We start from the raw sequence: 24,175 nt of genomic DNA, 5'->3' as shown, positions 1-24,175 counted from the left end.
ATTTTATTTTTGTGGTTACCGCCTTATTTAGGTAACAGGGAAAGTTTGAGGTCCGAAGTATTTGCAGCCTCACGGACGAACAGTGGCTGGCGGTTATGAGGGCGTGGGCGGGGCTTCACTGCAGACGAGTTGTATCTGACTATAATTTGTGTGTCGCACTTGTGTGTGTAGCTCGGAGTAGCATTTGATGATGATGATGATGATGATGATTATGATGATGACGATGATGATGATATACTAGTATAGTTCGTGTATCGAACTCTAGTTCGTGTGTCGCACTTGTTTGTATAACTCGGAGTAGCATTTCATTGATTGAGGGAGGGTGAGTACCGCCTGCTATTGCAAATATATCTAACATTATTCCAGCCACTGACTAAGGGCGCAGAATGAAGCACGTGTAATGCACTGAGCTACCGCTCGAACGAACGTCCCTCTATCGAACAAACTGTGAACTAATTATGCTAGCTTCCGCCGGCGGACGCGCATTTTTGATTAACTTTCAGTTCGACTGACTTCATTCGTTGTCAACTTCACTTACATGAACTCTTTTCGTGACGCTCTGTATATATGTATTGGGCTGCTGAGCACCAGGTCGCGGGATTGAATCCCGGCCATGGCGGCCGCATTTCGATGGGGGCGAAAGCTTAGATTTAGGTGCACCCCTGTCCCCAGGTGGTCGAAATTTCCAGAGTCCTCCACTACGGCGTGCTTCATAATCAGAAAGTGGTTTTGGCACGTAAAACCCCATAATTTGTTTTGTATATACGCAGTAATCGGCTGCAGTTTAGCTTTTCGGAAGTATTAATGCAGTAGACGCGGCAAATCGTATCATCGCACCTTTTGCGATGGCCGCCATGCTGATTTTGATTTCTACTCAGAAGTATCGCATATCGTGGCTAAAGGCTAAACCCCATTAGCGCGATTTTGTGCGCGACAGCGACGAGCGACGGGTTCGCGCGACGGATCAGGCCGTCGCTTGAACAGATCGCTCGGTCTTGTCGCGCGATCGCTCGGTTTTGCAAATCTAGATTTCGTCGCTCGTCGCCCGGAAGTGCTATGAGCGACTAGCCAATAGCGCAAAGCTGGAACTGGATGTACATAACTCCAGTACTTCCGATTGTCGCACGGAACGAGCAAACGATTGAATTTTTATAGGTGCAAGGATAAAAACCTACTGCAAGACTTTCAGAAATATTTTATACTGCTTTTTACAGTAAAATACATCAACTTAAGTTAATAAAGCACGCGTCACGCTAGTTTCGGCGCCTATATTGCTGCTCGCATGGGGTGCAACTTGTAGGCGACGAGCGAACGCGACAGCCATCTCCATCGCGTCGCCTGTCGCTGTCGCGTGTAAGATCGCTTGCATGGGGTTTATACTTAAAGCATGATGCATGATGCGTTCATTCGGAGTTAATTTGCAACGTTCGTATAAAAATGCAGAAGTGAAGCAGACGATCATGGCCTTGCTGCGTCAGCAGGAGTCTCATGTATGACGGCACGGCCGATATACAGCATGTGGTGTGTCTAAAACACGAGTCTAATTCCGGCAGTTACAACTTTTTAGAGGCCTGTCTGATGCGGTTGTTGGCATGGCAAGTCGTATACGTCGGCTCCCACACCTGAATCGTATATGGTTCTCCAGCTATAGGGGGCATATGTGCTCCACTCTTATTTGCTCCGGATATGCACCAGCTAGCCCGAAAACCCTAGTCGGCTAAAACTGTTTGCTTCCTAGCGGTGCCAAACAAATATCCTTACTCATATCTATATAGAGATCTAGTCTTTGTCTGAAAATCTCCCGTATATGCACACTTCGTTTCAATGAAGCTCCACTTGTGTGCGCACTTTCTCGAGTTAACCTGAAAGCTTGTTCAAGAAAAGCTTTACTTGTGCCAATATACATGCGCATAGGTGGAAATACAGTAAATTTAGCTACTATAGGCGCCCATTGCAAAAATGCGTGCGCGAATCGTTGCAGGCCTTCGAAGGGTGACATTATGGTGGTCTCGTATCCGAAGTGTGGCGGTGTCTGGGTGGCTCAGATCGTCTACCTGCTCCTCAACGACTGCGTCCCCTTGACAGATGCCAAAGCCTTCGATGAACAGGCGAGTCATTGCGCCTAAAAAGCGACAATTTCCTTAGCTTCTATTTAAGAAGAAAAGTGTGCGGTTTGTTTGATCTGGGTGTCATTAGCGTTAATTGATATGTTGTGAAGTCCCATATGTAATCTTAATATCATACGGTGCATAGCAGATTTTTGTATCGGGGCTTTGTGAACGGATGAACGCAACTTGAACTAAGTATATCGATTACTTGACACACAATGAACTTTCCTGATAGTTTTATTCAAGAGTTCAGGGCATTGGATTAAATGACAATCTTGATCGACAGTGACTATGAGCGTGATGCGCTGCTCAGGTGGCGCTGCGGATGGAAGGATGAATACATGCTCTGAGCGTCCCCTTTGCAACGGATTGGTGGGTTGCACCACCAAGCTCTTGTTATTATTTTGCCGAATGTCTTACCTATCTTTTTGAAAATCACGCGCACACGAAGCCGTGCGTATACGTGCGCGCATGCGCATCAAGCTTCCTGAACCACTACTGGTAACTTTGTTTTGGCACGCCTCCGTTGTTTGTCATCTCCCTACTTTTATGCCACCAAACATACAATCGCCTCTAACTAATCTCTATTGCGATCATGTTTACTTTCCCCCTGCTATCTCTGAACCAAACGGGAGGAGCCTAAACAGACAGAGGAGTAGATAGGTACCTTCACGTTCTAATAAAGCATGTTTCATCGTTGTCCTAGTTTTACCGCAGCAAGCACATGCTTCTTCTTCCTTTGGGCAGCTCGCTTTATAACTACGCGTTCTAAGGCATCCCGATATGGCTTTGAAAAGTAAGGAGCTCCCCTTGAATTATCATAAATTATTTCTTTCCTGATTTCGTTTGTTTTCCTTTTAAATTTCTTCTCCATTGCCGCCACCGATGAGATATCCCAGCCTCTCTGACTTTGCGTTTGACGTTCTTCGTTGCCATGCTCCTTGTAGTGACTGTAGATCTTTGTTGTCAACAGCGCCCTCTGTTACCGATTTCGGCCAGTACAAAAGCGAGGTCCTGCTGGTGAATGCCAGGCGCGGCGGTATATATCTGCTCGTCTGAGCCGCACTGCGGTGGGAGTTTTGGAGAAGTTGTTCTACGGGAGGGTTTGTAGAATGCCTTCTGTCGAGGTCGAAGCAAAGTGGCTACTCTTGCACTGCACACGACAAGTCGTAGATGCCGTTTCGCTGAGCTGCCGCTTTCGAGTGAGAACCGCTCAAGTCGCACGATATCAAGCTGCAACGGCATATTGTTGCAGTGTGTGTTTATTCGCCAAACGCGCATCAACTCAGAACAGTGGCCTCTGAACAATAATGTAATAAACTAATATCGAAACAATAAAATAATAATTATACCGATTCCGACGCGTGTCGACAGTGGCTGCGGTTGGACTGCAGACACAAACGTGCTTATGCGGCAGACGCACATTTCCCGGTAGTGGCCATCGGTAAATCAGTCGATTGTGTCTCCCTATAGCCTGTGCATTCACACGCAGGAATTTTGCTCGTAGAGAGAACGATGCGGTCCCAATCGTTTCGTTTGTTCGTCACTGATTTGCTTAGCAGCGATTTACAATGTGACAACAAACCTTTACACACCACTCCATATCTACATTCCCCTAACCTCATGTCGTAACTGGATGTCTGTGCCACGTGCAGTCGATTTTGTTTCGCTTGTTCTCCCAGCAACGTGCGCAGCAGCAGTTTCTACCACTCTATGAGCTTTCCTTTCATCACCTGTGCCGCTTCACCGTCAAAAGATTCCCTTGAGTCCTTCAAATTCCTGTGCGTGGCAGTTCTTAAATAATAATTATAAGGACTGCACCCGTGGCTTTAGAGGCTGGACTGCATTTTGCTCCAGCTTACGGTTAAGCGAAGCACGGGGCGCGCATTCACGACGAGATGAGACAAAGCGTGCTGTCAGCGGACGGAGGTGCCCTTTTCCGGTAGTATAAACACCCAAATAAAGTAAGAAGGGCGGCCTCGACACACAGACAAAGCAAGCGAGACCGGCTGAATACAGCTCGATGACAGCGTAACTGAATGCGCAAAGCTGGAACTTGCGTACTACCCAACTTATTCCGTCGCTTGACACCAGGCCGAAGCACGACGCACTCAAAAATCCAGCACATCAGGTCCAATCGAGCGTATTTCAGTTATTCTTCCAAACGAGCCCAGACTCTTAAAACGCAACGAAGATGTCCCCTCCCGAAATCGCCGGCTGAGCCATGGCCCAAGTGATTCGCATGTACAGCGAAGCTGTTGCAGAAGACGTGAACATTGTTCAGAAGACGTGAGCATTCGTTGAGGGAAGGTTTGCTTGCTCAGGTTCATATATTACAGAACGCTGGTTACCCGGAATGTGAAATCTTGAGGGTCTGTCATAATCTTGTAAAGTGGGTAAAGGGTACTAATAAGGTAAAGGGAAAATCAAGAAATTTCGCGCCCAATGAAAAAAGACCGGTGGTGGTGTCATATTTGCACAAGTTTTCGAATTGCTTGAAGAACGTGGCTAGTATATATAGGTATATGGGGTGCGTGTGGTCATGTCCGCGCCCAACGAACAAGGTGCGATTTGTTCTCGTTTGCACAAAACCTTATTGGGCCATGGCAAGGAATACAGTTCCTGTTCCGAGGAGTTAAAAAAGTAGACACGTTATATGCAGTGGCGTAGCTAGGTCGTCTGGCACCCGGGGCCCATAGGTCTTCTGTTACCCCCTCTCCCCCCTTTGGGTGTAGTCGAGGAAGGCGAGGATATCGACAATTTCCGGGTGTCTTCAGACATATATGACACCCCTCCACTGGCCTCTTGCACCCGGGGCCCACGGACCTCCCCCCCTCCCCCCCTTTGCTACGCCACTGGTTATATGTAGATCTTCCGTTGTGTACAGATTGTCCCTCAGTCATGCGGGAAGGTTTATGCGGGCCAGACCGACCGCTGCGTGAACATTTAGATTAGAGGAGCACTGGTCGTCATTAAAAGGTACGGGGACGTTGCACTTGCCTTTGCATTCTTGAGGGTGTAGGTGCCGACTATTAGCAGAAAAAACTTATTGTTTGTTCTGGCATAAAGGTCAAACCACAGCCCGCCGTGATAGCTCTGTGGTTATGGTGTTCTGATGAGCACGAGATTGCGGGATTGAATCCCGGCCACGGCGGCCGCATTTCGATGGGGGCGAAATGCGAAAGCACCCGTGTGCTCACATTTAGGTGCACGTTAAAGAACCCCAGGTGGTCGAAATTTCCGGAGTCCTCCACTACGGTGTGCCTCATAATCAGAAAGCGGTTTTGGCATGTAAAACTCATAATTAAATCAATTTAACCAAACCACAAGGGAGATATGGAAGCTTTTCATATTGATAGGGAAGGGGAAAGGTGCTTTAGTAGACCGTCTGTCAGACTTAGTAAAAAGAATTGAGGTATTTTGAAATAAAGTTTTTCACGGTAAATTGTTGTTAAGTCTGATAGGGAAGTTTTCTATTGGGTTTGTGGTTTTTTGTTTTTCATGACGCACTGATTTTATTTATCTACGTAATGACGCACTGATGTTTTCCACGTGTGTTTCGACAAGTCACCAGGATTCCTGCTAATGCGCATGCACATTCGCTTAGTTGTTGACATGTTGGCCTGTGTTGGCTTGCGTATTTAACTGTGACTTTCCTCAAAATAAACTTCAGTTGTGAGTCAGCGCCAGTGTCGTGTTTTCTTTTCCTTTGTCCTTGTCTGTTTTGCGCTGTTAATTTCCGAAACATGAACCATAAGCTATTGTGGAAAGAAGATTATGCACAAAAAGAAGATCGGTCACACAGGAAATTATGAAAGTCTATTCATGTTTGCCACTTGAAGGATTCGAACTGAATTAAGCGATCGACTATAGTTTGGTTCAGACGCGACAAGAGTACTTGGAAGAAATGGGGGCCTCTAGAATGCTGAGGAAATGTGCGGTTGCTGTTGTAAATGTTACAGTAACGACGCAGCTAAATGCATGCGTGGACGGAGCCGGATTGAAAACAGCACGAGAATTATTTTTTGAAGACAATGTCTTCCTTAGCGAGTTACCCCCACTTGTCCGTATGGGGTATCTTGGTTTGTAGCTTTTTTTCGTGGGTGGATCCCGTAGACACTGCAGTCTAAAAATGAGGGCCGTTCCCTAAGCTAGTGCAATAAAAAAGTTTAAAGAAATTGTACAGTACGACGCTCCTTTTATAGGTGACGCGCTGGAGTGCCGTGCGCTGTGACATGCTCCCCAGGCCGCCCGCCAACTCGCCCAGGAAGGCATTGTCCTTGAGCGACTTCAACTAGAGGCTGGATCGCCTTCCAACTTTCTTTTCCTTCTTTTTATTGTCGTGAAGTAGGTCAAAACGATCCCGAAACGATCCTGACAAGCATGACGTGTACTTTTAACGATTCAGCCCCATCATCCAATAGACCCCCTGCCAGGGTAGCGTAGTGGCTTATAGCACTGCCCTGCAGAGCACGAGTACACGGGTTCGATTCCTTACCGCAGTGACTGCGTTACGATGGGGGAGGAATGCAAGAGCGCTCGTGTACCTTGCTTTCGGTGCAGTTAAGGAACCCCAGCCCATAGGAGTCATTTTAGAGCTCTCCACTATACTGCGCGTGCCTCATGACTCGCTTGGCTGTTTCGGAACGTTAGACCGCGCAATTTAATTCAATCTTTAACTGGTGGTCGAGGAGAATTCTCATCGAGCTTATCGAAATGCATTGGTCGTCAGTGAAATACGTTAATTCTCTGCGGCGTAATCACTTACTTGCGCCTAGTGGACCATGGCAGCGGCGCCTGTCCTTCCTAATTTAATGGCGATAGCGTTAAACTGCCACGCAGAGTCCTTCGTTCAGTAGCGGGATGAGGACGGGGGGTTCAGCCACGCGTCTGAAGGCACGAACTCCGCAATCAGATTTCTATAATTCGACGCGACTTTTCTTGTACTTTCGTTTCCCTTTCTCTTTTCTTTCTTTTCGAGATTCAAAAGCTGCACTAGCTATAGGATACGTTCTTGAACCCACGCCAGGCGTCGGCCGTGTTGGAGCGAGCGGAAGGGCGGATCGCGGGAGCGTTTCATTAGGCAGCGTCGAGTACTATATGCTGCGCGGCGCTCGAGATCGACGCCCCCGACCGCGCAGATGCCGAACCTCGAGGAGTCCGGCTACCTGATGCCCCGAGAGCGCGGCGCGGCCGACGACGTGCGCGTCGTGCGCTCCCACCTGCCCTACCACAAGATGCGCGTCAATCCGATGGCCAAGTACATCTACGTGACGCGCAACCCCAAGGACTGCTGCGTGGCCCTGTACCACCACATCAGGCACGTGAACATCTACCGGTTCAAGGAGGGCCTGTGGGACAACTTCTTCGAGTGGTTCATCCGGGGCCGCATCAGCTACAACGACTACTTTGACCACATCATCCACTACTGGGTGCACCGCAAGGACTGCCACGTGCTCTTCCTCACCTACGAGAACATGACGCTCGACCACAAGAGCCACATCTTCATGCTTGCCAACTTCATCGGTGAGCGCAGATACATATCACTTTTCTCTGTACGCTTCAGAAGTGATCGCAGCCTCGCCAATTTCCTAACAAACTTTCCATTCCGCGCGAAAGCTGATGCACCGGATAGAGGCGGCGACGGGTGCATGTAAATTTGCTCACCGTCGGGTCTCCTGTAAACAAGAAAACCAAGTGCAAAGCCCCATGCATGCTCGCGCGGTCTTTCTTCTTTTGGCGACACTTGGACGCCGCCAACGCAAATATGGAAGCGAATGCAATGAGTATTACGTTGTGTAGAAGCTAAATCATAAACATCCTAATCCTATGACCGGATTGTTTATTTTAATCCAAGTTTAAGGATCTATCGAAAAGCCAATATGTATCAGGATATACAGAGTGTTCTTTTTTTTTTTAGCTGCACCAAATTTTAAAAATTAGGAAAATATAAATCGCGGTAACGGTGTTTACCATTCGAGTGTACGGATTGGCAGCCTCTAGATACAGAGCAATTACCGCAATTACGTGCGTAATTAGCCAAGTTACGGTAATTAACTTTCGAATTATCATAAATAGGTGGCAACAGCATATGAGTACGTTGAAGCCCGTCCTCGACACTTTATCCCAACGATCAAATTTTGAATAGCAGATTTCATGTTGGAGCTACACGAACAATTAGCTCCCCTTGGCAGGCTCCTTGAAACCGAAACTGGCTGGAAAAAAGAGCGCCTGTGTCGTCGATGTCGCCGCCTCCCGCCTTTCATCACGCCTCCGAGGTCACCACCGTTCCGGCTGCGCAAGCAGCTTGCGTTATCTCCTTGCTGTCTGTGGCGTTGGCCTAGTGCTTCAATGCCGGCGGTCCGCCAAATTTACTTCGTCATTCCCTTGGGCCCCTGAAACGGCATTTCGTCGGTGGAAGTGGACACGTGGCGTGCAACGGAATGACGAAGTAAATTTGGCGGATTGGCCAAATTGTCGGATTGGCGGACACAGAGACTTTTGTCATTTGACTGTGTCTTAGGCCCTTTAGCCAGCATCACGCAACAGATGCGTGCGATGAACTTTTTATTTAGGTGCGTCGAAAACGTTGGTCAACTCGACAAACTTTAGTTCTACTCTGTCACCCTGGTACACCTTTCACGCGGCGAATTCTGTCACTTCATTGTAGGACGGTGCATACACTGAAGGACCATTCCACGCCGTTGCCTATGTGTCAGAAAACTCAGTGCCCATTTTTTAAATCAAAAATTTTTAAAAAAGCTTATTCGATCATATTTTTCTTGCGCCTCTCTCCTTCTCTCTCTCCCCCCAATTACCTTCCCCGCGCAGGGTAGCATGTCAGCGATGTGTATACGCCGGCTAAAATCTGTGCCTTTGATTAAAGGGTTCTGTCTCTCGGCAGGTGGCGTAGCTGGGACCATGGTCAAGGACCGGCACATGCTGAAGAAGCTCATCCACCGCAGTTCCTACTCGTACATGTCGCAGTTCTTCAAGGACGAGGATCACCTCGGCAACTTGGCCAAGGGCCGCATCGGCGAGTGGAAGGTTGTGTTCTCGCCTGCACAGGCCGCACGCCTCGACCGCAAGTTCTACGAGCGCTTCGGGAACAGCGAGATCGCCAACCTGTGGCGGTACATCGTGCGCTTCGACAGGCCCGCCGCCTGACGCTGTTTTGCGACTCACACATTATGCCACGGCTATAGTCAAAATTGTGGCAAGAAATAGGGTTTTATTCTCGCACCATAATTAAGCATTGCAGAAATAGCATGCGAGGCTTCCGAAAGGCCAGAGATTCAAGAGACGTCATTCCGCAACCGGACATACGGAGCGCAACCTGACGAATACGACGAGTTCGACATTCAAGCTATATCGTGCGTAGTTTGCTTGACGCGGGTCTTTATTGAGAATAAATTTGCGTTGCGAAACCGACAGACCACAAACACTAAAGCTGTTCACTAAGTCGTTGCTGCATTGCGTCGATAAGGAGATAACCAGACTGAGCGTTCCTTGTTTATCAAGTAGCACGACCTACACGGCAAAAATAAGCCAGTTGTGGACCCTCACTTACTGGCAATACAACTGAGCTATTTATCCAGTCGGTGTCCTGCGATGTCTTTGTCGGTCCTTGTTTATTCTAGCCTATCGCGTGCGGCACGAGGGCAAGGTCATGAATTGGCCTGCCCGCCTTGATTCGCTGAAACTTCTCTCCCTGCCGCCAGGCCCTTTTCCCCCAGTTCGATCACGTCAGCAAAATCAGAGTCCTTGGAATGCTCATTGAGAGCAACGGCTCTAACGCCGCGACAGTGGAGAAGATCGTGACAAAGTCTAATAATGCCTTGAATCTCATACGACGCGTAGCAAACAGACAACACGGCCTTAAGGAAGAAAATCTCCTCAAGATAACGCACGCCTTTGCGCTATGCCGCTTCACCTACGAGGCGGCCATGCACAAATGGAAGGTAGCAGAGAAGGACAAACTCAATGTACAACTGAGGAAGCTAGTCAAACTAGCGCTGGGAATCCCCAAGAACACCGAGACAGAGCTCCTGCTGCAACTGGGGGTGCACAATACACTTGAAGAAATCGCCGAAGCTCAAGAGCGGGCTCAATGGACAAGACTCTCTGGACCCAAACCAGGTAGAGAAATCCTAGCCAAACTAGGTCATGGCACCACAGTAATGGAGAATCTATATCAAAGCGTTCCGACGGACACACGCAACTCCTACACGGTTCGCCCACTCCCGCGGAACATGAATCCCGCGCACCATCAACCCAGAAGGCTGGCACGCGGATCGTTCATCCTGCGCGAAATACGTGATAAGAAGACCTTAGCCTGTTTCGTAGACGCGGCACAGTACCCGACCAGGAAGGCTTTCGTTGCCACCACGATCAATAAGCAGGGTCAAGTCACAAACGCTCTCACAGTCAAGACCCACAAGTCCGAAGTAGCAGAACAGGTCGCCATCGCACTCGCGTTCACAGACCCGACCACCACCCACGTCTACAGCGATTCACGCTCGGCCGTCAAAGCCTTTCAGAAAGGAGCAATTGCAAGCCAAGCTCTACAAATAATCAATAGATCCGCACCGCTGCAACATCATACCATCTGCTGGTTCCCGGCAAACCTCGGAGATATCGAGGACGCCCCTTGCAATCTCAATGAGATGGTTCACAGGAGCGCGCGAGACCTAACCCTCCGCGACGCCACCTATTCTGGTCGTGACCATCCCAGCGAGAATCGTGACCCTCCCTCCACATATAACGAGATAACAAAGCACTTTTATCTAGACCGCAGAATATACAGCACACCTCACAACAAGCTCACCAGGCCTCAAGCCCTCACGTTCAGAATGCTTCGAACAAATACGTACCCCACGCAGAACAGACATCACTACATGACTGACCTATACAAAACATCATATTGCGAAAATTGCCATAGCACACTAGACGTACATCACTTGCTCTGGCCGTGTGGTCGGACCCACGCAAACAAGGTTCAAGACTCCGCCAGGCTACAAGAAGCATTACGTAGCACGGACCTGGCGGAGCAGCTCTGGGCCGTCCAGCGAGCCCACGATGCGGCCAGGGAGTTAAAACTCCCGGTCCCAACGTGGGAGTAGCCCGCTCTATGGGACCTTGCGTCCCGTAGCTCGCAGGACCTTTCATTAATGTTATTCAATCCAATCAATCCAATCTAATCACGTACGCTTTTGTGCGGTTACAATCTATTTCCGGCGTGAGCGAGATATCACGCATTTTGCGCAACGCTTCCTCGTGTGGTGCCGAAAGCGGCTCTTTCCGTGCACGCTGTGGCTCTGGTTGTTCTCGAGATTTCTCCCACCGTTCCGGTGCGACGACGTAACAGGTAGGTAAAAAGGAAATGAAGAACGGGATGGGGCAATTATTAATATGTACCTTGGGAGCTGATGCTTTGGCAGCGTCCCCAACCAGTGGGCAAATACACAAAGCGGTCCGCGGGCTGCTTGGTGCTACGTGGTCAAGTTACTACAGTGCATAATCAGAATTTAACAATTTGTGGTCTTTTTTATTTATTTCATTGCATACACACAATACACAATACTGTTTGTTTATCGTCCCCCTGATAGCCCTAATGACTTGTTTGATAATATTTCGTATTTTATGCATGACCATAGCCTCGAGAGTTCTAACTTAATCATTCTTGGAAACTTTAACGTCCCCAACATTCACTGGCCTTCCCTCACATATTCCGCCACTAGTGCTTTTTGTTTGTAGACTTAATTACGTTTTCCTTGTCACATAACCTGATGCAATTAGTTAATAAGAATACGCGGCAGAACCCCATACTTGACTTAATGTGTACCAGTGACAGTCTTGCTCATTTAGGCTTTAATTGTGATCTCTTGGAAGGAATCTTGGACCATAACGCGGTTCTCGTACACATTAACTATGATATCCCACATGAACGCTTTAGCTATTCCGCATTTCATGATTTTAACAAGGCTGACGATACGTCTATCACTGATAATCTGGCAGATAACTTTGACCATTTTTTGTCGCTCAGTACTGAATGCCATGTTGACAGTCTTGTTGATTGTTTTGAGTCAGTGAAATATTGCATCAATAATTATGTTCCATTAAAAACGGAAAAGATAAATAACAAACTTCCTTGGATTAACCGGTATATCTTGCACCTGTCACGCCGTGTCGGTAGACTGCGTAAATCAAAGCATTCTAATCCTGCGCTTCGCGTTCCTTTTGAAAAAGCCAAGGAAGAACTTTGTACTCGCACTAAAAATCCTAAAGATTTCTATTTTTCAGTGCCCAACTCCCTATACTACTTAAATCAAATCATCGCAGGAATCTGGACATGAATTTTACCTAGTGCAACTAGCAGCGTCTCTTTCAAGATTAATGATGCTATTACTATTACTAACGATGCTATACTAATGACCCCATCGTAGTTTCGAATGCATTTAACTCGTACTTCCAATCTGTTTTCACCCTCGATAACCACGTAGTTCCAAAGTTTACTTATGATGCACAAACTAATAAACTAAGCGATATCGTAATAAGTTCTGATGGTGTCTTAAACCTAATCTTGAATCTCGACACTAAAAATGTACCAGTTCAGATGGTATCCCGAACTCTTTCCTTGTAAGGTACTGCCTCAGGTCCCCCCCCCCCCCAGCTCAGTACCTGACTGTATACTTCCAGAAATCCTTAGACTATGGTGAAGTACCAACTAAATGGAATATAGCCAAAAGTCCTGCCTTTGTACTAAACAGGTGATAAACAGCTTCTCTCTAATTAAAGGCCCATATCTCTCCCACCCCATTCATGCGACATGTTAGAGCACATTATTCACAAACATATAATCGAATTCCTTAACTCTAATGACGGTCTAACATCTGTCCAGCATGGTTTCCGTCTTGGTTATAGTATGTAACGCTGGGGGCGAAATGCAAGAAACACCCGTGTAATCAGATTCAGGTGCGCGTTAAAGAACCCCACGTGGTACAAATTTTCGGAGTCCCCCACTACGGCGTGCCTCATAATCAGATCAAAGTTTGGGCAAGTAAAACCCCATAATTTGTTAGCACTGTAACGCAACCAGTCGATTTTGTTCGTGATATCGCTTTTAACCTAGACATAGGTATTCAAGTGGACGTCATCTTTGACTTCTCTAAAACTTTTGACTGTGTGATTCATTCTGAACTACTGGTAAAATAAACTATATTCAGTAATCCCTGTCTTTTTTGGATAGCAAGTTTTCTTCATTGTCGCGCAAAATTTGTTTCTTTTAACTCAGTGGAATCAACATCTGTCGACGTTACGTCAGGCGTTCCTCATTTTCGTTCCTCAATTAATTAGAACGTGCAAAATACAAATTGCAACACGGTACCCGCGGTCGTAGGTGCTCTAACAACGCACGGAAGTGTCAACATCCGAAAAATGGGAAACTAAGCACTGTTCTTGTTACTGCTATTTATAAAACCAATTTTTTGTATGTCGGCGCCGCATAGCAGCAGCCAAGCCCTTTCAATCACGGACACCGTGTTGCAACTAATATTGAACGCGACTGTGTACCTATAGGTAGCGTGGCACAGTTACTGTATATGCAAAGGGGAACATATATACAGTAACGCTAGTGGTGTAATAGACACAACACCGATATAATTACATGCTTCAGTGCGCAAAATTATCTGAGTTGTATGCACCAAGCAGGGTTTTATGAAAATAACATGATAGAGTAATGGCACTGATGAAGTGACCATCCAGATTTCATCATTAAACACACACACACACACACACACACACACACACACACACACACACACACACACACACACACACACACACACACACACACACACACACACACACGCACGCACGCACGCACGCACGCACACACACACACACACACACACACACACACACACACACACACACACACACGCACGCGCGCGCGCGCACACACACACACACGCACACGCACGCACGCACGCACGCACACACACACACACACACACACACACACACACACACACACACACACACACACACACACACACACACACACACACACACACACACACACACACACACACACACACATTCCTGCGCGCGCGCAGGAATGATACATAACAAATAACGAATACATGGCAGAAGTGTTCCCAGTGCATTGTCCAATTGCCAGGGCCGCGAGATTTGCCAAACTGGCTCATTTAACAGAGTTTATCTTCAACTTCCTACAGGCACAATACAAGTCCACCTGACATACGATCTCGACTATAAACACTATTTACCCTGATTACATATCTTGCCGGAAGCAAATGAACGAAAAAAAAGGGAGAGAACTGGCAAGCGGAGACCACTCTCCGCACGTTTGAGCGGATATCGTTGCGGTGTCCTTGAAGCGCCAGTGTCCTGGTGGTAATTTATTACGTGATGCCGATATCAGCATGTAATTCGATTATCCAACGGTAGCCCCAGCGAGTTGCAATAAAACTGTGCTTGATAGCGAGCGGTAGAGTCCATCTCCCCGACTATATATATAATATATTGACGTTCGGAGGGACTAGATTCCTTGCGTTTTTTTCTCCTAATCTCGAATATAAAATTACCTTATCCCAAATTCGGTCACCTTATAGACACGAATAAAACAAGTGCGCTTCGATTCGAGAAATTACGGTAATTACGTAAGGCTGTTCTGCCTAACTCCCAAATGTTTCCTCTCGCTGGAAACGGTGGATATGCTAATGTCGACTGCTTTTCACGGCCTCGTGAAAGATAGCCTATGGTCATTATTTGTCACTGCCGTGTCACGTGATAGTGATCGAGAGCAGACCCGCCGTATGCTTTTGGCCTTCGATTCATATTCAGAGTAGTCGGCATTGTTCAATATCCGCTACGCTGCCTCTGTATGTCGGCGTTCACGCTGGAACGTCGTATCGTATGAGCCAGCGTTCCGCTTCGCCTTAGCGCACACTTAGTATGTTTCACTACCTGTTCTCTTTTTCGTTTCGTTTATTTATTTTTCCTAAGGCTGTTCCTCTAATAGCGGCATACATACATATTATTAGCGATGCCCTTCTCTGGGCGAAGTTTCGGCGCACCCGGTGCTTCAGGCAAATGTGTCCTCTGGTCCGGACCGATGTGCACGCCCCGCAACAGCTTTTGGCCACCGCCAGCAGTATCTGAACTTTAGGCTAAGTTACACTAAGTCTCGCCATGTCGTCGTACTTCTTCCGATAAGGTTAGATTTTGGCGGGAATTTCAAGGAATGCTTCCAGCCGGAACTGCATGCTCGTCGTATTTGCAAAGCTAAATTCTTACGAGACTTTCGGAGTTTCAAGCCGTGTACATGAGCGTAGGCGACCTACTAGTTGGACGGAACTATTGTTGGAAGCTAAATGAAAAATATATCAATTTCTGCAAGCATAGCTGAAGAATTCCAGCGCGGTACTTCGTAGTTCGTCCATTGCAAGTCAGACAACAGGTGAGGTTTTCATTGTTCCCGCGGAATGAAACACACCTTCAAATGATGAACTTGGGTGGACACTTTGGAGTTTGGGACTACAGCATTTTCTTCACCATGCTACTGGCCTCTTCAGCGATAGGAATTTACTACGCCTTCAAGGCTGCGAAGAAGCCGCAGGCGCCTAAATCAATGGGAGTTGTCCCGGTCGCTATGTCGCTGATCAGCACGTCCATATCACCCGTGGCTATGCTAGGCATTCCAGCCGAGATGTACTTCTACGGCGTCGGGTTTATCATGATACAGCTGGGGCTGCTGTTCACCGTGCTCTTGACAAATCGCATCTACATGCCCATGTTTCACAACCTTGACGTTACCAGCGCTTTCCAGGTATGTTCTCTCATTGTTACGAATCGACACCATGACGAATTAGTAAAGTATGCAATCCCTGGTTGATCCCAGTGGCGAGAAAGAGTAACTTGAGGCTCGAGTGTGTAATGGCTTGATTGGGATGGATTCTTCCACCATCTAGAACTACCGAAGACAAAAAGTAAATTTCTTTAATTATTTGCTTCTTTATTTTTTTTTCCAGTATCTCGAGCTCAGGTTCAATCGGACGCTTCGTACCATTTGTTCAGTGTCGTCAGCTTTGCAAATGGTAAGCCGTACGGGTACTTTACGTTAGTGTATAAGGCACTTTAAGGCAGCATAGGAGAAACATAACGAAATTAATAATGCAAGGAAAATATCCTAATTTACTCGTAATATTCATGCGGTTGTAAGTACATGTGCTCCTGTCATCTAGTAAAGCTTATAGCGCGAAGTATGCTCGTGCTTTTACGTACAAAAATGCTTGTAGCGTTCTATAATGTTGTGTTGAGCGATACAGTAGATATACATGACTGCAATAATGAAACAGTAATTTCATTCACCATTTGATTATGAAATATTATTTATCGCATCGTTTTTAATTATTTTATTTTTCATTTTATTGTCATTTTATTGCTGCATTAGTGTTCTTTATTACATGAGCGATACTTGCGACTTCTTTCAAGGAAACTTAATTAGCATGTTCCCATAGCTTCGTCAATTATTCAAACTCATTTTTATACACCACCACCGCCGAGTTTAAGGCAACCGACATTACGCTATAACAATTATTCAGCTTATGCCATTGAAGGGCGCCGCAAAAATATATCACGTTCTTGCACCGACGTTCTTAACACAGCCAAGACACAAATGAGAGGATGCAGGGGTTCGGTCTCCTATATTATGCACGGAACGGAAGGCGTGCAAAACGTGAACTCAAGAATGATAAGGACAATGACAAGGCCACCTTTTGCTATTGCGTCCTCGTTTTCGCGCGCCTCTCTTTCCGTGCGTTATGCAAGCTTGGAACGATGTAAAATAATAATAATAATAATAATAATAATAATAATAATAATAATAATAATAATAATAATACCAACTCTAGTTGTATATTATGAACACCACGATGTTCGACTTATCCTTCAAAGAAACCACCTTGTAGTATAAGTACAATCTATAGTTCCTTAGGAGCCCATATAGCTCATATCTAAAATGAAAACAATGTTTCGTTGTGAGTAATGCGCAAAGGGAACAATGACACAGGCAGATGTGTAACGTCAAGGTCTGCTTAAGTTCCCTTTTAGCATTTGTTAAAATTAATTAATTCCGACTTGCTCAACTTGCAGTAACTCTATAACAATGGCTGTTTCTTTTTTTTTTCAGATTGTATACATGTCTATAGTGCTTTATGGACCTGCTCTTGCATTGCAACAAGGTAACAGACGGTGCCCAGTGATATGTTAGATCACTGCGTATGGTGAGTGTTCGTTTGTTACATTTGCAGTGACCGGAGTAAATCTTTGGCTATCAGTGGTCTCTATTGGCGTCGTCTGCACCTTCTACACCACCGTAGTAAGGATCACACTTCTTCCACGATGACGCCCGCATCGACTATTGCAATTTTATGTTATGGTCGAGATAACTTTTTCCTCGCATTAACGGAGGCAGCGCGTATGCCTGCTGTGTCAAAGTGCGGCTCATTTTCGTCATCCTCGCCAAATCCTTTCCCACCAACTCCCTCTTCCGCAGGGTGGCATCAAGGCGATTGTCATGGCCGACGTGTTTATGAGCTTCATAAAGTATGCCTCCATCATACTGCTTGCAGTGAAGGGGACCGTCGACGTCGGTGGCTGGCAGATCGTCTACGAAAAGAACCGCGACTCTCAAAGACTTTATTTGTTCGAGTAAGCTTACCTTCGCCACCCGGACAATGGATGCGCTTAGCAATGTTTCAACAGGCATGAACGTACAAAAAGAGCATTGACTATTGATTTGATTTGATTTGATTTGAAAACACGCCGCTGCAAATCGTTGAAGAAGCAGAAGCATTTGCGAACAAGTATATTTATTAACAAGTACATTCATTGTTAATTTTATTTTACTTGATTTATTTATGTATTTTGTCTGTGCGACGCAAGCCATGAAAGTCATAGAAGTGATATCATGCGCATCGGTTAGACCCGTCGAGAGAAGCTAACACGATCGGAGTACATTCCAATTGCATGCACATTGTTCTTTATTGAAAAATAATTATATATATATATATATATATATGTATATATATATATATATATATATATATATATATATATATATATATATATATATATATATATATCACGCTTGTCGCAGCTTTCACCCGGACCCGACGGTTCGTCATTCAGCCTGGTCCCTGGTGATCGGAGGCACATTCCTGTGGCTCACCATGTACGCCGTCAATCAAGGTTGGGTGCAGCGCTATCTCAGCATGCCCAACGTGGCCGCAGTTAGGAGGTGAACCCATCCGTTTCTATTCCCTATTCTTGGCCTTAAATATTGCTTACTCGTGATTTATTGGCTGATTGATTGATTGACTGATTGGATTTAACGCACAAAGGAAACCGACTGGCTATGACAATTTATGCCGGAGTGGGTAGTAGCTACGTTATCACTTGAACGAGGTAGTTGGAAGAGATGACTGTGGTAGACCCGCCGTTGAACGGGCCTCAGGCTATTAACTTTATATGACATCGTCACGTAGCGCAAACTGCATAAGCTAGACACAGGCGTTTTGCAGAGCGCCAGCGACAGCGCCCTTCAGCGTTGTCAATACTAGCGAGGCTCCTCTCCAGCCGGGGTAGGGTCCATCCTAGCCACCCATACCCGATGCGCGCTTACCCTACACCATTTATAGGGTAATTACAGCGCGCGGTGGGCGAGGAGTTTCTCACGGCACCTACGATTCGCGGAGCACCGCTATCACTCCTGTAGAATGCTTCCGCATTAAAACAAACTCCAAACGGCCGAGTGTTCTTTACTGATGGCGCATGTCCGCTGTGGGTGATTGGTCGAGAGTCGGGTGGCATTAGGAAAAACCACCGTTGGAAAGACGTTCAGTTCTCATTTGAAAAACAGAAGAAGAAAAGAAACATGGAAACGTCACGCGTGGGCCATGTCTTTCCTTTCGCTGTCATTAATATACACGCCGCAGATAGGACGCGGCAAGCTCGTTCTTGTTCCCTAGTGAAATGGCGCAACCCACTCTGGGGGATCGTCCATGAATCAGACGCTGAAACAAAACTGTTATCAAGCTTTTTAAATAAATTAAGGTGAAATGGGAGGGGGGGGGGAATAAGTATCATGCAAATGGGATTTGAAGTGTCGACTGTTACAGATATGAATAATCAATTATTTAAGTATTACATAAAGAAGAATTATGTGAGCATAATAATTATTAAGAAGAATTCTAGCATACAATTCTTTTTGGCTCACGCAGAAAAATGCAGAAGGCTTCACAACCGTTCCTGTGGCTGTAAGCCAGGACGGTTGCCCCAAAGGAAAGAATTACAGGAAGAATCAAATTCAAGCCAAGCTTTTGGAAGGGTTATTCTAAATCTCTTTTCCGTTTAATAATGAAACGGCGGCATGTAAAAAAGAAGTGTTGCAGACCTGACGAAAATTTCATTCTTCATTTCACTGAAGGGTAATAGAGGGGCACGATGTAGCCTACTCCAGTCTTTGTCGAAAGTCCTGGTGCAACTTGCTCCAACTGCACATCCTAACTGTATCGGTAGCCTCCCGAGCAAGAGTGCCTCAGCATGCTGTATAAGACGATGGTGAAAAGGGCGTATGCGCGAACAGACAAGAGCGCGCGTGTTCTACTGGAATGAGTGCCTTCGTCTTCATTGAGAGCCTGCAAAGTGCGACTGTTTGACGGTACTGCTGTCTTTCGGAGCGTCTGTACTTGGGCACTCACACAGGAATGTGTGCTTCGCCTTAGAAAAATTTATTATTGAATCGAACCGATTTCATTGATGACCGTATTATTCTTTTGATTCCTCCTCTATTGGCTCATTTATATATTATAGATATTTTTTTTCCTTTTCATAGCATGACAGTCTACTGAACCGTTTCGATTTTTCCTCGCTTAAATTCATGTAACAAAATTATAGATTTTTTACCTCCATTTTCTGAGCACATAAGCAAAGTTTGCCCGACTCTTGGCCAATCCCCGCGAGTGGGTAAGCGCCAAACTCATCAAGCACATCATCATCATCATCATTTGGCGCCCTCCCACTCGAGAGGCTCTGTGCACAAAATCGAGAGTCATTGTGGCGAAAATAAAACCGCGTCTGTGCCGAAATGTGCCTCTCTTTCCTGCTCTTCTTTAGAGCCATGTGGGTGAACCTGATGGGCGTGATTGCACTTCAGAGTTTGCTGTGCTACGTGGGACTGGTGATATTCGCGCGATACAGTGACTGCGATCCAATCAGCACAAGGCAGGTCACGGCGGCGGACCAGGTGAGTAGCAGCAATAGAAATATTCGAGGATTAAGCATAATAATAAAAAAAAAGTTCGGATCCCCCGCACAAGTGGGAATCCGTAATAAGCGAAGCTTTCTTCACTTCCATACTATATTCACTTCTATTATAGCTCAACACTCTTCGCTGAATGCACGCTATGGTCCTATTTTGATGATGATGATGATGATGATGATGATGATGATGATGATGACGACGACGACGACGACGACAACGACGAACCTTCTATATGTGGCACGTAAATGGGTAAAAAATCCGGGGGTTTGAACTCGCTGAAATATATAGGTACTAATGGGTAATTAACAAGTTTCATAATTTGGGGAAGAAATTTGACCGAGATGAATATATCATTGCAATTAAAAAATTATAATCATAAGGCTCGCTGAACGATTTAGCTGATAAGAACTTAAAAGTACAATGAGGACTGTAATTAAAACTGATCAGCACGATAACAGTTTTGTGGCTTGAATAAAATCACAAAAAACGTCAAACACATCCTTCATCATTAGCCTATTGTTATGTTCACTGCAGGACGAAGGCCTCTCCCAGCAATCGATCTCCAATTACGTACCCCTGTATTTCGCTAGCTGATTCTAACTTGCGCCTGCAAATTTCCTAATTTTATCACCCCACCTGATTTTCTGCCGTTCTCTACTGCGCTTCCCTTCCCTTGGCACCCATTCTGTAACTCTAATGACCCACCGGTTATCTGCCCCGCTCATTACGTAGTCGGCCCAGTTCGACCTTTTTCTCTTAATGTTCACTAGAATATCGGTTATGCCCGTTTGTTCTCTGATCCACGTACATCGCTTTCTTCCCGTCTCTTAACTTGACACCGAACATTTTTCGTTACATCGCTCTTTGCCTGGTCCTTAACTGGTGCTCGAGCTTCTATGTTAACCTCCGAGTTTCTGACCCGTATGTTAGCACCGGTAGAGTGCACTGATTGTACACCTTTCTTTTCAACGACCGTGGTAAGGTCCCAGTCAGGATTTGGTAATGCCTGCCGTATGCACAACAACCAATTTTTATTCTTCTGTAAATTTTCTTCTCATGGTCAGGGTAGCCTGTGAGCAGTGGTGAAGCTAGGTCGTCTGGTACCTGGGGCCATAATGCTTCTGTCACTCCCCACCCCAGACCCGGGTGTAGCCGGCGGAAAGAGGGGCGTCTTCAGACGTATAAGACACCCCCCCCCCCCCTCCACTGGCCCCTTGCACCCGACGGCACCCCCCCCCCCCCCCCCCGTTGCTATTCCACTGCCTGTGCGTAATTGACTTCGATAAACGTACTCCTGTGCAGATTCTAGAGGCTGTCTGGCGATCGTGAAATGTTTCCTTGCCAGGTTACTGATGATTCCCTTTGTCTTCTGCATATTAATCTTCAACCCACTCTTGCACTTCCTCGGTGAAGGTCTTCAATGATTTATTGCAATTGATCTCCAGTGTTGCTGAACACTACAATGTTATCTGCAAACCGAAGGTTGCTAAGATATTCTCCGTTGACCCTCAGTCCTAGGCCTTTCCAGTCTAATGGCTTGAATACTTCCTCTAAGTATGCATGAACAGCATTGGAGAGATTGTATCTCCTTGCCCGATGACTTTCTTGATAGGTAATTCTCTGCGTTTCTTGTGGAGAGTCAAGGTTGTTGTAGAATCTTTGTAGATATCTCCCAAGATATTCACGTATGCATCCTGTACTCCTTGATTACGCATCCACATATGGCTGTAACCCAGAGCTGAAGCTATGAAGGAGACTAGGACCAAAGTAGTTAAATTTAATCCAAGTTTACGAATTGGAGCTTCAAGTAATCTTTTCCATTATACAGTGAACCGGCGGCATAATAAAAAAAATGTTCAATAGTTTCAATTTCCCCGCAAAAATAGCATAGCGGGGAGATTACCAGATCAGATCTGCGTAAATATAGATTTAGTTGGGGGATGCGGCAGCGCAATCTTGTAGTCATTACCTCTATTTGTCTTAATGGGCACCATTAATTTCTCCACGGGAAAATGAGACGTTTGAAGTCTGTCAACGATGTTAGTGATGTTTCAGTGGAGTCTCTACGTGTAGATAATTTCCATCCATTTTGTCCACTTCTTTCTCGACACTCAGCTGCTTCTGTTGCCGACTTCACTTCTTGCCTCTTGTTCTGCTGGCATATTTGATCACATTCCTACTGGCACATACAAGGCATTGCAAGGAATGTTCATGCGCCCACTTGCACACATCAGGTGACCCAAGTTTTCTATTCGGGCACATATCCCCAGTGGCACATGCACAGTGGAGAAAGTAGTATTATTGGCAGGACAGCAGCCAGCAGCGGCAAAGTTGAAGAAGGAGGCAAAAAGATCTTGGCATAAAAACAAAAAACAAATATGGATTCACCACTTCTGTTGTTCTCTCAGCAGGCAGCTTACTTTCTACTCATATATCGTTCTGCGCGAGACGAGGAGCCCATACAATAATTTTCACTGACATTCTAGAGCATTCCTGCTGAGTTTATATAGCGTTCAGTAAATATTCTTTAGAAAGCTTTTGAATGTCAATCTGAACCTTTGTAACTGCTGTCTAACGCACGGTGAAGTCGAGTGCATCTTTTCGACCATTGCTAACAGCGTTCAACAAGTAGTAGTAGTAGTAGTAGCAGCAGCAGCAGCAGCAGCAGCAGCAGCAGCAGCAGCAGCAGCAGCAGTAGTAGTAGTAGTAGTAGTAGTAGTAGTAGTAGTAGTAGTAGTAGTAGTAGTAGTAGTGGTAGTAGTAGTAGTAGTCGTAGTAGTAGTAGTAGTAGTAGTAGTAGTAGTAGTAGTAGTAGTAGTAGTAGCAGCAGCAGCAGCAGCAGTAGAAAACTTCACTTGTTGTTTTGTAATGAAGTGCCAGAGGGTGGAGCCCTCAGTCCAGGGCCCCATTAACTGCTGCTAGCCTAGCAAGGCTAGGCTAGCAGGGCTAGCAAGGCTGTGCTGGAAAGAGCGACTTCCCATTGGGATGGGAAGGCGCTGGGTATTCTAGGAAGGCCATGTGGTTTGGAGCATTCCCACGTAAAATGGTAGAGGTTGAGGTGTCCTCCACACAAAGGACACTTGTCGGGGTACTGGGTAGGGTAAAAAGTGTGGCGTAGAGCAAGGCTGGGAAACGTACTAGTTTGGAGCTGGCGCCAAGCGGCTGCATCTGCACGGTTTAGTTTCACGTGTGATGGAGGGAACGTTCTACGGGATAGTCTGTAGTTTTGTAGTATAAGCGTGTATGTAAGTGGTATCTTTTTCACTTTGTATTGTTTGGACTGGCCTTCCACTAGCACCCGGAGAATTAGGCCTCGGACTGTCACATGAACCCGCTCGTAGTCAGGGAGAGACGCATGCCCAGGTGTCTGAACTAGGTGAATTAGTGGGATATGTTGGTTCTTGTGTATCAGTTTATGAACCATCGGAGAAATCCGGCCTTGTGCGTAGTTTAGACATGCTTACTGGAAATCTGTAAGAATATATATGTTGTGACATCTGGGGGTTGAGTCATGAAGGTTTTTGTTTGACATTATATAGTGTTACCAAGCTGCGAAGTAGATTTTTTTTCGTTGAAACTACGTTAAAGATGCACTGAAACACTTTTCTAGCTAATGATGGAATGACCTCGTTATTAAATGACATCACCTCCCGAATCTTCTGCCGCAAAAGTTTTTCGAATCCTTCAAATATAAGCGCAGCTAGGCGTAGTTATCGCA

General features: G+C 46.1%; 2 protein-coding genes across 2 annotated transcripts in view; both read left to right on the top strand.

Moving 5' to 3' along the window:
• The first annotated feature begins 7,241 nt into the window (after positions 1-7,241).
• On the top strand, positions 7,242-9,639 carry LOC142570809 (sulfotransferase ssu-1-like). Its single transcript, XM_075679129.1, has 2 exons — positions 7,242-7,634; positions 9,013-9,639. Exons 1-2 carry the CDS (start codon positions 7,250-7,252, stop codon positions 9,273-9,275), a joined length of 648 nt encoding a protein of 215 aa, XP_075535244.1. The 5' UTR covers positions 7,242-7,249; the 3' UTR covers positions 9,276-9,639.
• A 5,603-nt stretch (positions 9,640-15,242) lies between these two features.
• The window catches only part of LOC142570259 (sodium-coupled monocarboxylate transporter 1-like), a 42,657-nt gene continuing 33,724 nt past the window's right edge, over positions 15,243-24,175 (top strand). The window contains exons 1-8 of the mRNA XM_075678659.1: positions 15,243-15,960; positions 16,163-16,228; positions 17,323-17,374; positions 17,444-17,511; positions 17,689-17,843; positions 18,292-18,432; positions 20,310-20,439; positions 22,692-22,800. Coding sequence (XP_075534774.1) covers positions 15,634-15,960; positions 16,163-16,228; positions 17,323-17,374; positions 17,444-17,511; positions 17,689-17,843; positions 18,292-18,432; positions 20,310-20,439; positions 22,692-22,800 — 1,048 coding nt within the window. The 5' untranslated portion in view covers positions 15,243-15,633. The remainder of the gene's footprint in view (positions 15,961-16,162; positions 16,229-17,322; positions 17,375-17,443; positions 17,512-17,688; positions 17,844-18,291; positions 18,433-20,309; positions 20,440-22,691; positions 22,801-24,175) is intronic.

The sequence above is a fragment of the Dermacentor variabilis genome, chromosome 2 (assembly GCF_050947875.1).
Source record: "Dermacentor variabilis isolate Ectoservices chromosome 2, ASM5094787v1, whole genome shotgun sequence".
Taxonomy (NCBI): Eukaryota; Metazoa; Arthropoda; class Arachnida; order Ixodida; family Ixodidae; genus Dermacentor; species Dermacentor variabilis.
This window is presented reverse-complemented; position numbering and strand designations above follow the sequence as displayed.

What these genes read in the sequence shown, in the direction of transcription:
- LOC142570809 (XM_075679129.1), top strand. Translation starts at nt 7,250, where the DNA reads ATGCCGAACCTCGAGGAGTCCGGCTACCTGATGCCCCGAGAGCGCGGC. An exon ending in CATGCTTGCCAACTTCATCG is followed by an intron (nt 7,635 to 9,012) that starts GTGAGCGCAGAT and finishes GTCTCTCGGCAG; the next exon opens with GTGGCGTAGCTGGGACCATG.